Source organism: Belonocnema kinseyi, chromosome 7 (genome assembly GCF_010883055.1).
Source record: "Belonocnema kinseyi isolate 2016_QV_RU_SX_M_011 chromosome 7, B_treatae_v1, whole genome shotgun sequence".
In the NCBI taxonomy this organism is placed as follows: Eukaryota; Metazoa; Arthropoda; class Insecta; order Hymenoptera; family Cynipidae; genus Belonocnema; species Belonocnema kinseyi.
Genome location: NC_046663.1, coordinates 94050850 through 94061342, shown reverse-complemented (window position 1 = coordinate 94061342; position 10493 = coordinate 94050850). Strand labels below are relative to the sequence as shown.

The 10493-nt window shown below is 29.3% G+C and overlaps 1 protein-coding gene across 1 annotated transcript in view; it reads right to left on the bottom strand.

The window, feature by feature from the left end:
- Positions 1–8980: 8980 nt before the first annotated feature.
- Positions 8981–10493, bottom strand: part of LOC117176307 — a 53282-nt gene continuing 51769 nt past the window's right edge. The window contains exon 3 of the mRNA XM_033366516.1: positions 8981–9186. Coding sequence (XP_033222407.1) covers positions 8983–9186 — 204 coding nt within the window. The 3' untranslated portion in view covers positions 8981–8982. The remainder of the gene's footprint in view (positions 9187–10493) is intronic.

The window sequence follows — 10493 nt, the reverse complement described above, 5'->3', positions numbered from 1 at the left end:
TGCAAGATTTCCCCTTCTAAAAAAACTATGCCTTTTTATTTTTAAAACTCCCGTGAAGGAGAAACACGGATCATCATCATTACTAAAGCATAATTTAACTCCGATGAGTACTAGGGTGGCTAAAAATACTTTTTTTTAGAAGGCTATGATCCCCTTATTTCATTCCAAATCCAAAAAAAGAAATTCCCTAATTTTTTATTTATTTCATTTTTATTTTAACAGGTGCCGGTTGTGACTTAAAGTTTCCCATGTAAAATTCATGGGGAAAAATCAGTCTGAAAAAAAATCAGTTTGAAAAAATGTCACGGGAAAATATGAGGCCATGTAGAGAATTACCCAACAAAGAATTTTATGTATCAGACATATGGATTTGATACCCCTACAAATCCCCCGCGAGTACCTGAAAACTACCCTTAAAACAAAAAATGTCAATTTTTCATGAAATCCTTTTGAACACTGTATTCTGGTCTTTTTTTTACATAGAATGATTAATTGTTAAAACAAATGGAATTTGTTTAAATAAATTTTTTGTTTGAAAATTCGTTTTTTTCCTACAAATAATTACTATTGGTCTGGTGGAATATTATTTAACATTAGTTAATTAATTAACATATTAATTATTTTTATGGGTCTAATAATCCAAATTTGATTTACAAATGGAACTGACTTTGCTGCAGCACATTTTTAAATCTGTGAAACTAAAACTACACGAATTATGGAAACATATAGTATCATAGCCGACTATGCCCAACGCCACATGGAGTATTGGAGTAGGATGCGACTAGAATAAATGGCCACGAACCATGGTAGCGCAAGCTTTCTGTAATATTCATGCCAAGGTAGTACGAACATGAAATTCAGGAAGGTATATTTCATTATTTTAGGTGACGAAAGTCTTACAGGTTATTTCAGGTTGCCTTCTACTTACTTTCAGAACTGAATAATGAAATTTAAGAGCATACTTTACTTTATTCCAGTAGAAAAATGCTGGTTTCTTATTTGAGATAAGTTAGTGCTTTATTCAGGATAGTTTGCACACATAAATTCAGGTACTTCCTTAATTCAAGTAAAATCTAAAATTAAGTCGAATACAACTTTAAGTATTTATTTTTACTTTATTAATTTGCTGAATTTCATGCAATTCGTTAATTCGGCGAATTCAATGAATTTGACGAATTCCGCGAATTCCCGTGAATTCATTCCACTTCTACCATGTGTCCCGAGATACATTTTTAAAGAATATTTTTATTTTGCCAGTGTGCAATGTTACGCATCTCTGAAGTGCGCATGCGCGTACATTCAGTCCATTCGTAGAGTAGACATGTTGCAAAGTGCGCTCGCGCCATTATTATTCCCGCTTAGTCTTTTGGATTGAAGTATTTTGCATACCATTTAGAGGCGTGGGCAAGTCCTCACTTTTGAGGCGGATGTTGCAAAAGTTTTATTCATGCTATTTTATTGAACTTTATTTCCGAAAAACAATTTCATGGAAATGATTTAGAGGCGCGCTTGACGCGCGTATGAGGTTCTAGATTTATATAAAAGGTATGTATATGATATTTTAGCTATTGTTCTTACTGAGAAAATTGACGATTTCATAAATACTTTTAACAGTATTGAAAGTTACATACATAATACATTTGAATTTGAATATAATAATTCAATAAATTACCTTGATTTGCAAATTATATAAACAACTGAAGGTAAGCTAATTACCAATTGGTTTACAATAGCTTCATGGTTTGGCAGTTATCTTAATTTTAATTCCCATCATTTATATTGTCAAAAGGTCGGCCTAATAAAAGGTTTAATCTATAGTTGCATTAAATTAGTAATGTTATCCGCTTCCTTTGATAAATGGTATTATTCAAGAGCAAATTCATGAAATCTACAAGGGTTCTAGTAAGAAAAATAACTGGGTTGACACGTACAAAAAAATCGGATTTAAAAGTTACGTTACCTATGTTCAAGGACTCTTTCAAAAGTTGAGAAGATCGTTGAAAAAATTATCATAAATGTTTATTTAGATAATCAAAACACTCTTAAAATTTTTTTAATTAATCAAAAAGAAATTGTTAATAACGAAAATTTGTCTGGAATTGTATATCTCCTCAAATGTAATTGTTGTGAAAAAGTTTATATTGGTGAAACAGGTAGAAGATTCAAAACTAGGGTTTCGAAACATAAAAAAGATTGTAGAGTTAGCAATTTCAATACAGATCTTTCACAAAAAAGTTGGGACTGAAACCATTATTTTGGTTTTGATTTGAACTATATTAAAATTCTTGCTACAAAAAAAAAAAAATACATAAAAAAGACGCATAATACAATCCATTTTTATAAAAAAATATCACAATATTTTGATTACCCTACAGACAGAAATGATGAATGGCAACCAAATCTATTAAAGTATTATAAAATAAACAAAACCAAGTAAAAAATCCAGTTACTTTGACGCGCTTTCTTCAATTGCGGTCCCATCAAATGACGCGTTTATTCTGCATTAATAAATTTACCGCCTTAATGTATGTCTCTTATCTACTTTGTTAGAAATTCGTCGTTTTCCAAAAACATTATAAAGAATTTTTTTGTTTCATCAACTAAGATGTAGTTTCTCAAAAAAAGCCTCTTCATTTTTATGAGGCTTTTATATGATACGTATTTTGTATATTTTAATTTATTTTGGTGACACACATCAGCACTATTTTAAAAATTGACTCTCAACTATTATCAAGACATTTGATTACATATAAGAAACGATCGTTATTTATATATTATTTATTCAGATTATCTGTAAAAGGCACGCAGTGATAGCCGAAACGTCAGAATATTAATAAACGAACTTTCCAGAAATTTTGTTTTTATTCTTTTAATTTAATGAAGATCGTAAGACCTACAAAGATTCTTACTTAAAACTACTGTAGTCAAAATTCTCCAAGTTCGCGGCGCCATCTCAGTCTTATATTATACAGTAGAATTTATGCATTTTAAGTATCAGTAATCAGAAGGTACTCTGTGTGCACAAACTAAAATTTCTTTCCAGTTGTTCAATAAGCCCATAAATTCATACACTTCTCTCTGTCTTCCCTTTTTGCAATCCGCCAGCGTGACACACAACATCGTGCGACCCCCATTTTTCATATAGTGGTATAGTAAAATTACAAAGCGTTCGTACTGAAATGTACAACATTATATTTCACTTCTCTCAAAGCAATATATCAATTTTCGTTATTCGAATTCATTAAAAAATTCAATACAGCGTCTTAGAACCACTCCAATTTTTTTAATGTAAGAGTCTAATATTCTTAAGATTTATTCCAATCAGAGATACTAGTCTGCATTTTCAAAGACACTATTCGATTTTTGCTAACCGCATTGATTACCCCCAAATTTTTACATTTTATTTGAATTATGGATATGCGATTAAAGAAATATTAATACCAAAAGTATCTCCGTGCGATAGTATGCGGTGAGGGGGGGGGGGCAAGCTGAGAGAAGGAAATGTAATAGTCATTATTTGGAGTAGTAAATTTTTTTTAAAACATATTATTATTAAAACAAATAATTATTGTTTATTTTCAAAATTGAGCCAGAGTTTTCAACTTTTATCTCAAGTTGGTATCATATGTTACTTTTTGTTGAATAATTGCATATAATGTTGAAAATATTCAATTATTTTTCTGACTGTGTAATGTCTTTCCTGTGACAGACAACATGTGAAAAAGCAGAAGAAATGACATTCAACTTTCAATACTCCGACTTTGAAGTCCTCCACAATTGCAAAAATTGCTATCAGAAATCTGAAAAAATTCATGAGTATTCTTTAACATGTACTTTACAAATGCTATTGCGGATTTCTTTAAACCTTCACGTTTCGATACCCCTGAATCCGGAAAAAACAGGTTTTACGACGGTGTCTGTTTTCCTCTCCGTCGCGTCGTCGTCGCCGTCTGTATACCGGATAACTTTTAAAAGACTTCTTGAGTTAGGTTGCAATCCGGCACACAGTTTTGGGGACAGAAAATAAATTTCCAGTTCGTTAACCAGCTATTTTGGATAAAAAATAAAAAAGAGCATTTAAAAAAATGTTGAGACCAGTTTTTGCAATTTAAAAATGCTATGTAAGGCTATTCTTAGTACTAGGAAATACGAACAATTTACTTTTACGACTTTTTTGATGAAAAAAAATATATCAGAGTTATAGAATTTACAAAATGTAAAAAAACGAAAATTTTAAGTCAAACATGGCACGACATGAAAGAAAATCAAGAGACGAAAAACGTTGATTTTTTAAGGCTCTACAGGATTCTCATCACAACTTTTTGAATTTTATTACAAATTGAAAATTCAAATCATGATCGCACAAAAAATAATGAAAAGTCTAAAATACTAGTTGGCAGGCAAAGTATGCAATATACGAAAAAAACGAATGAACAAGAATTGTGCACCCAAAAAGGATCAACAAATTTGTTATTAATCCAGTTTTATAGGAAACATATTTTTTGTTTTAATCGTAAAAAACTACATCAAAAGTAAATAAATTAAATTTTGAGACAAATGACACGAGCTACGGAAAAAATAAATAAACAAAAGTTGATCACCCAAAAAACAGCTGTGTCACAGTTAAATTCGACAATGGCAAGAAGAATGCTTTTTCAAATTACAAGTTTTCCGGTATTAAAACTCATTAAGATCGTGATTATTTAGACGCTTTTAATGCATACATTAATAATTATTATTGGCCGTTTAACGTTTAAGATAAAATTTTTGAATCGAGTAGCTACTTTCAAGCTATAGTTCAGGTTGAAATCTCTGTTCTGAACCGAGATAATTATTTTTTACATTTCAGCTCTACTTAATAAAATAATAATTAAATTGCAGCAAATAGTTTGCCATTTGTAAAGTACATGTTGAAAAATTCTCATGATTTTTTTCAAATTTTTTATATCAATTTTTGTACTTGTGGAGGACTTCAAAGTCGACCTACTAAAGGTTAAGGGTCATTTCTCCTGTGTTTTACACATTTACTGTCAAGGAAAGACAAAAAAATGTTGACAAAAATATGTTTCTGACTTTCATTTAAAATTCTGCGATTTTTTCTCGCCGAGTTTAAAACTGTCAAATCATTATTTTTTCTGATTTCTTTTTCAAAAACTTCACTTTTATTGTCCTGTCCCCAGATGGTCGATTTCAGTTCTATTTGCTACTCTTTCAAAATTCTATTTCAGTCAGTCAGCTGATATAATTTGTTTTTGACAGAGACCATGATCGATGACTAGCGACTTCAGCTTATCATTCAGACTGGAAAACTGCTTTTCCAACAGCCTTGACATGTTTCTCTGATGGAATTTGAGCCCAATCAACCAGGTGTCACTATAGAGTAGACTAACAACAATTTTCGCAAAGTTTTTCAAAAAGAACGAAATAAGAGGCTGCGGTCAATTTACTATGAAGAAAATATCACAGCTCTTTGTACATCTCAGTCAATGCAACGTGTGTCCATTTTTTTAAGTCGTATTTTTCGAAAATTGCTGAAAGGTCCATCTTATTATTTTAGCGTATTATAAGTATGGTAATGATTTATTACTAGGAGTAGTAGAAAACCAAAAACAAAATTCCGAAAGGTGTAGGTTCCCCTTGTAAAATTATTTAATTAAAAAAGTCCAATAAAGTTTCTGAAATCATTAAAAAATTTGAAAATGATAAAAAAGAATTCATTTTCGTCAAAGAAAATAAAGTTAATATAACATTAGTTATTCAAAAAGACGATTTTAGTGGTATTTTTACAAAATAAAATGTTATTTACAAAAGTTAATATTATCTTAGTTCCACGCCTAAAGAAGATAAATGTAATGCTTACATATCAAGATGGGAAAAGAAAAGACTTAGAACAAATTTTTTTCCGTGTAAAGGCACCCATTTCAGAAGGGAAGCTATTATCCAAGGTCGAAGGTAAAATTCTTTTCTATTTTTACTATTTTAGCATGTATATTTAATTTCCATGAGGTTTCTTCTACAAATAATTATCGCATTCAATTTTGTTTGTAAAATCAGTCAATTCAAAAGTTCCAATAAAGTTTCTGAAACCGTTAAAAAATCATCAAACTGATCACAAATAATTTATTTTCTTATCAGCAGATAAAGGCATTATAACAGTAGCTGCTAAGAAACATAATTATAAAAAAAAACTTGATAACTTTTTTCAATATACCTTCTTACATAAAAATCACGGAAATGCTGTGGTAAAAGGATACATGCCCTTCCTAAAGTTCACAAAACAGATTTAAAATGCAGATAAATCGTGTCAACCATCGGATCAACAACATATAATTTACAAAAAAACTTATTATACATGTTAAAAGCTTTAACTGAAATAACAGATTCTTTGATTAAAAACAGTTAAAATATTTAAAAAAATAATTAAGAATATATATACCAAGTAAATACTCATTGCTGTCCTTATATGTCCTTTCTATGTTTTACAACCTTCTGTTAGCTTTATAGTTTCAGATTGTATAGAAGAAAAAGTGCAGATATAGAAACATTCAATAAGAATATTAAATTCTGATGTCCTAATAGCTGTGGGAAAGGGGTTAATTACTACTATACATTCTCATTCAATCGAAATTTTTACAAAAAATGTCAGGTTGTCTAAAGAAGTCACACGTATTTCTATTTGTTTCTAATCTTGTTTTAGAAAATATAGAAAACAAAGCGTTAGCTAAGATGAATTTAAAACTGTTTTCTACAAAAGGTATGTATGCGATATTTTCGCAATAGGTCCAAATGATGATATTCCAGAATTAAATAATACATTTAACAGCATATAAAAATATTCACGGTTTACTTTAAACCTGGAAAATAATAATATTTTAAATATTTAGATATTTCGAATTAATTGATAGATGTATAAAATTATGTGAGTGATTTCAAGTTCAGGAAAGAAAATTTAGATTAATTAAAAATTACTTTACAACAGAATAAGTGTCCACAGCCTTCTTAATAAAAGAACAATGCATATAAAAGAATAATTCGTGAATTAATCTTTATTGATAAATACAATAATTTTTATATGAATTTGAAAATAGAAAACTCAACATGAATTATTGCTAATACAGTTTAATAAATTAACATTTAAAATACGTATCACTCTATTATTATCAGAATACATTTTCTTTTGACAAGCAAACTTTACAAATTAAACTAAGTGTAGGCCTGAAGAAGACCCATATGGGAGTCGAAATGCTGGAGAATGGTACTTCTTGATTATTCAATTTGAATTTTTCCGGAACTGATTTTGATCGAATTTCATAATTATTTGATAACTTATTTCTTTTCTAATTGGTTGCAGTTAATAAAACATAAGCAAAATCGTACATGTGTCTTTTTGTTCTGAAATAGCAAATTAAATTATTATATTTTAAATGCTTCGGTATTTATTAAAATATTAGAACAATCTATATTGTTTTTAAGATAGAAATACATTTTTATTACTTTCCATTACAGAATTAGAAGAAAATGAATTCTTCCACAATATCCGGTGGTGACGGCAAAGGTTTTTCACATCTCTGACTTTGACCCTCATGAAAGAATCAGAACAGTCCTGTTGTTCAAACTATGACAAACACCTTCTTTAGATGCCTCTATATAAAGATGTCACATTCATCAGATTCTTTTAGTCTCATTTTGCTTAAAGAAAAAGTTGGCTTACCAATTAAAATTGAAAAGAATTTCAAGTTACTCATCCCGTTTATTATACCTAAGACTCCCTGGAATACTAATGGCGTCGTATAAGGATATTTTCGCATTAATAATTATTATAAAATTGATCGAAACATCATCAGCTGGCAGAAATAGCGGCCAAATATTACCTCAGGGAACCCTACCCAACGAAATAGTCAGTGGACAAGGTCAATTTGGAGCAAAATGGGCAGCAGAAATGCTTTTAAGTAACGCAGAACCCCGTTTGGTTAATTTATTGCCAGAAAAGCACGATGGCAAATATTTACAAACAACTACTTATAAGAAGACTTTCACAATCAGTCGAGGAAACAGAATTGCTCTGGTTCGCATACAGGATGTTAAAGTAAAAAAAGATCAATTAACTGGAGGCACTATTAAACTAATTGGTTTTAGTGAAGACTACACAACTGTCACCCTGGAATTCACCAGTGCATGGAACCAAGGAATTAATAAAGAAGTACATCTGTATTCATTGTAAAAAATTGCTGTTGGAAACTTCCAATAAATGTATTGGAAGCTTATTTCCGAAACGTAAGGTTATGCTACAATACATACTGTATTTCAAAATTTACAATACATACAATACATGTATTGCAGTTTTGTCATTCTAATATCTTGTTTGTAATTTTACCTTATGCTTGTATTGTCGAAGTTTTTAGGAATTACAAACATTTTTAACAATGCACGTTAATTAACCCAAATTATTTCTGATTCGTTTACCAAAATGAAGAAGACACACTCATCAAATCTGTAATTGTATTATTGTACAATGTAACATACATGTAAGCAAATAAAGTTGGTTTTTAAAATGTTGATATCACTGGTATGCATATTTCTACATGCGTTTAACCCATTCCATGTAAACACTGATAAGCTTAAGGGAACGTAGAAAATATCCAAAATTAAAATTATACAAATTAGGGTCATGGCTTAAATAAATGTGCGCTTTGTGAGAACCTCGCTCCCTAGCACGGGGTGCTTTGTAAGAGTCTACTGTATAGTATGTTACTTTACGAATAAATTTTAACCTTATTTTTTTTTAAACTGCACTGTATGAAATCAGAATTAATACTCAACATTTTTAAATGAATAATAAATTTATAATATATATGCATACACACACACAATTTACCAATAAATTTCTTGATAAAAGAAATATAGAGAAAATACATTTCACTTGCTTTTTTAGAATTTGTTAAATTCTTATCTCAATGCGTAGGTATTGGTCTTATGTGAAAATTAAGTTTTGCGGATTTTATGAAGTCTCGACGTTTTCCGACACACTGAGTGAGAAAAAATGAATTTGCTTCGCTGCGTACCTGTCGTCGTCGTCATCGTTGCCTCTGTGTAGTCGACCGTGTTGTTCTCGTTGTAGTCTATAAGCAGGGTAACATTCGAAGGAATCATCAAATTGGTTTGCCCTTTAGCACATTGTTTCAATACCTGAGAAAAAAGGTCAAGTTTGTTAACCATCCATTTTTGATTAACAGTTTTGGTTTTAACAATCGAAAATCATTTTTTTTAACTCAAAAAGATAAACAAAAATCTTTAGGACAATTTTTTTGATAACGACCATATATTTTTTTTATCGTAAAAAATGTTATTAAAAATAAAAAATCCCATTTTGAGGTCAAACTATGAAAGATACGAAAAAAAAACAATAATGGTACACCCAAAAAGTATCTACAAGATACAACGAAATTCATAAATAAAGCTTATTCACCTCGCTTGGTTAAACATTCTACTATTCAGTTGAAAATTTAATTATTTTGTTAGAAAGTTATCTTTTATAGTAGAAAATTCAACTGCTTGCTTGAAAATTAATGCATTTTTTTGTAGATTTGTCTTTTTTTTTGTAGAAAACTAATCTTTTTTGGTTAAGAATACATTTCTTAGTTGCAAATTCAACAACTTGGTTGAACCTTGAAATATTGTTTAAAAAATTAAATTTTTATTGACTTTTTGGGTCGAAAATTCAACTACTTCATTGGAAGTTGAAATACTTCGTTAAAAATCTATTTTTTGTTGAAGGTTAATCATTTTAGTGAAAGCTTTATCTCTTTGTTTAAAAATGTTTATATTTTGATTAATTTTTTTATTCTTCTTTAATGTATATTTGCACTACTTTCACTTAAATTTAAGTTAAAATTATTATTGGTTAAAATATCAACTATTACATTTTTTATTGAGAATAGATCTTTTTTGGTTGGATAAAATTCAGCTATTTTGTTTAAAGTTAAACTACTTTGAAAAAAATATTTTGTTTTTATTCAAGATTCATTATGTTTGTAGAAAATTCAACTATTTGGTTTTAAATTAATATTTTTCTTAAAATACAAATATTCAAGTTTAAAGTTCAACTGCGTTGTAAAAATTCCTCATTTTGGCTTGAAAATTCATATATTTTGTTGAAAAATCGATTTAAAAATTTGTTAGAAATTAATTTTACTTCAACTGTTAAATATTTCGTTAAACAATTTATATTTTATTTTTTGAAAAATTAACTGTTTAGTAGGATATTTATTTGGCTGAAAATTCGTCTTTTTGGGTTGAGAATTGATTATTTTGATGATTTAACTATGTTGATAAAGTCATTATTCTAAAAAAATTCGTCTTCAGATTTACTGTCAGAACAACCAGTCACTTTTTTCATATACCAGGTGTATACATATGAAACCGGTATTGCCATTTAGCGGCCAGTAGGCACACTTGTAGGCACTGTCGGAACTTACCATTTGTGCTAATTGGCG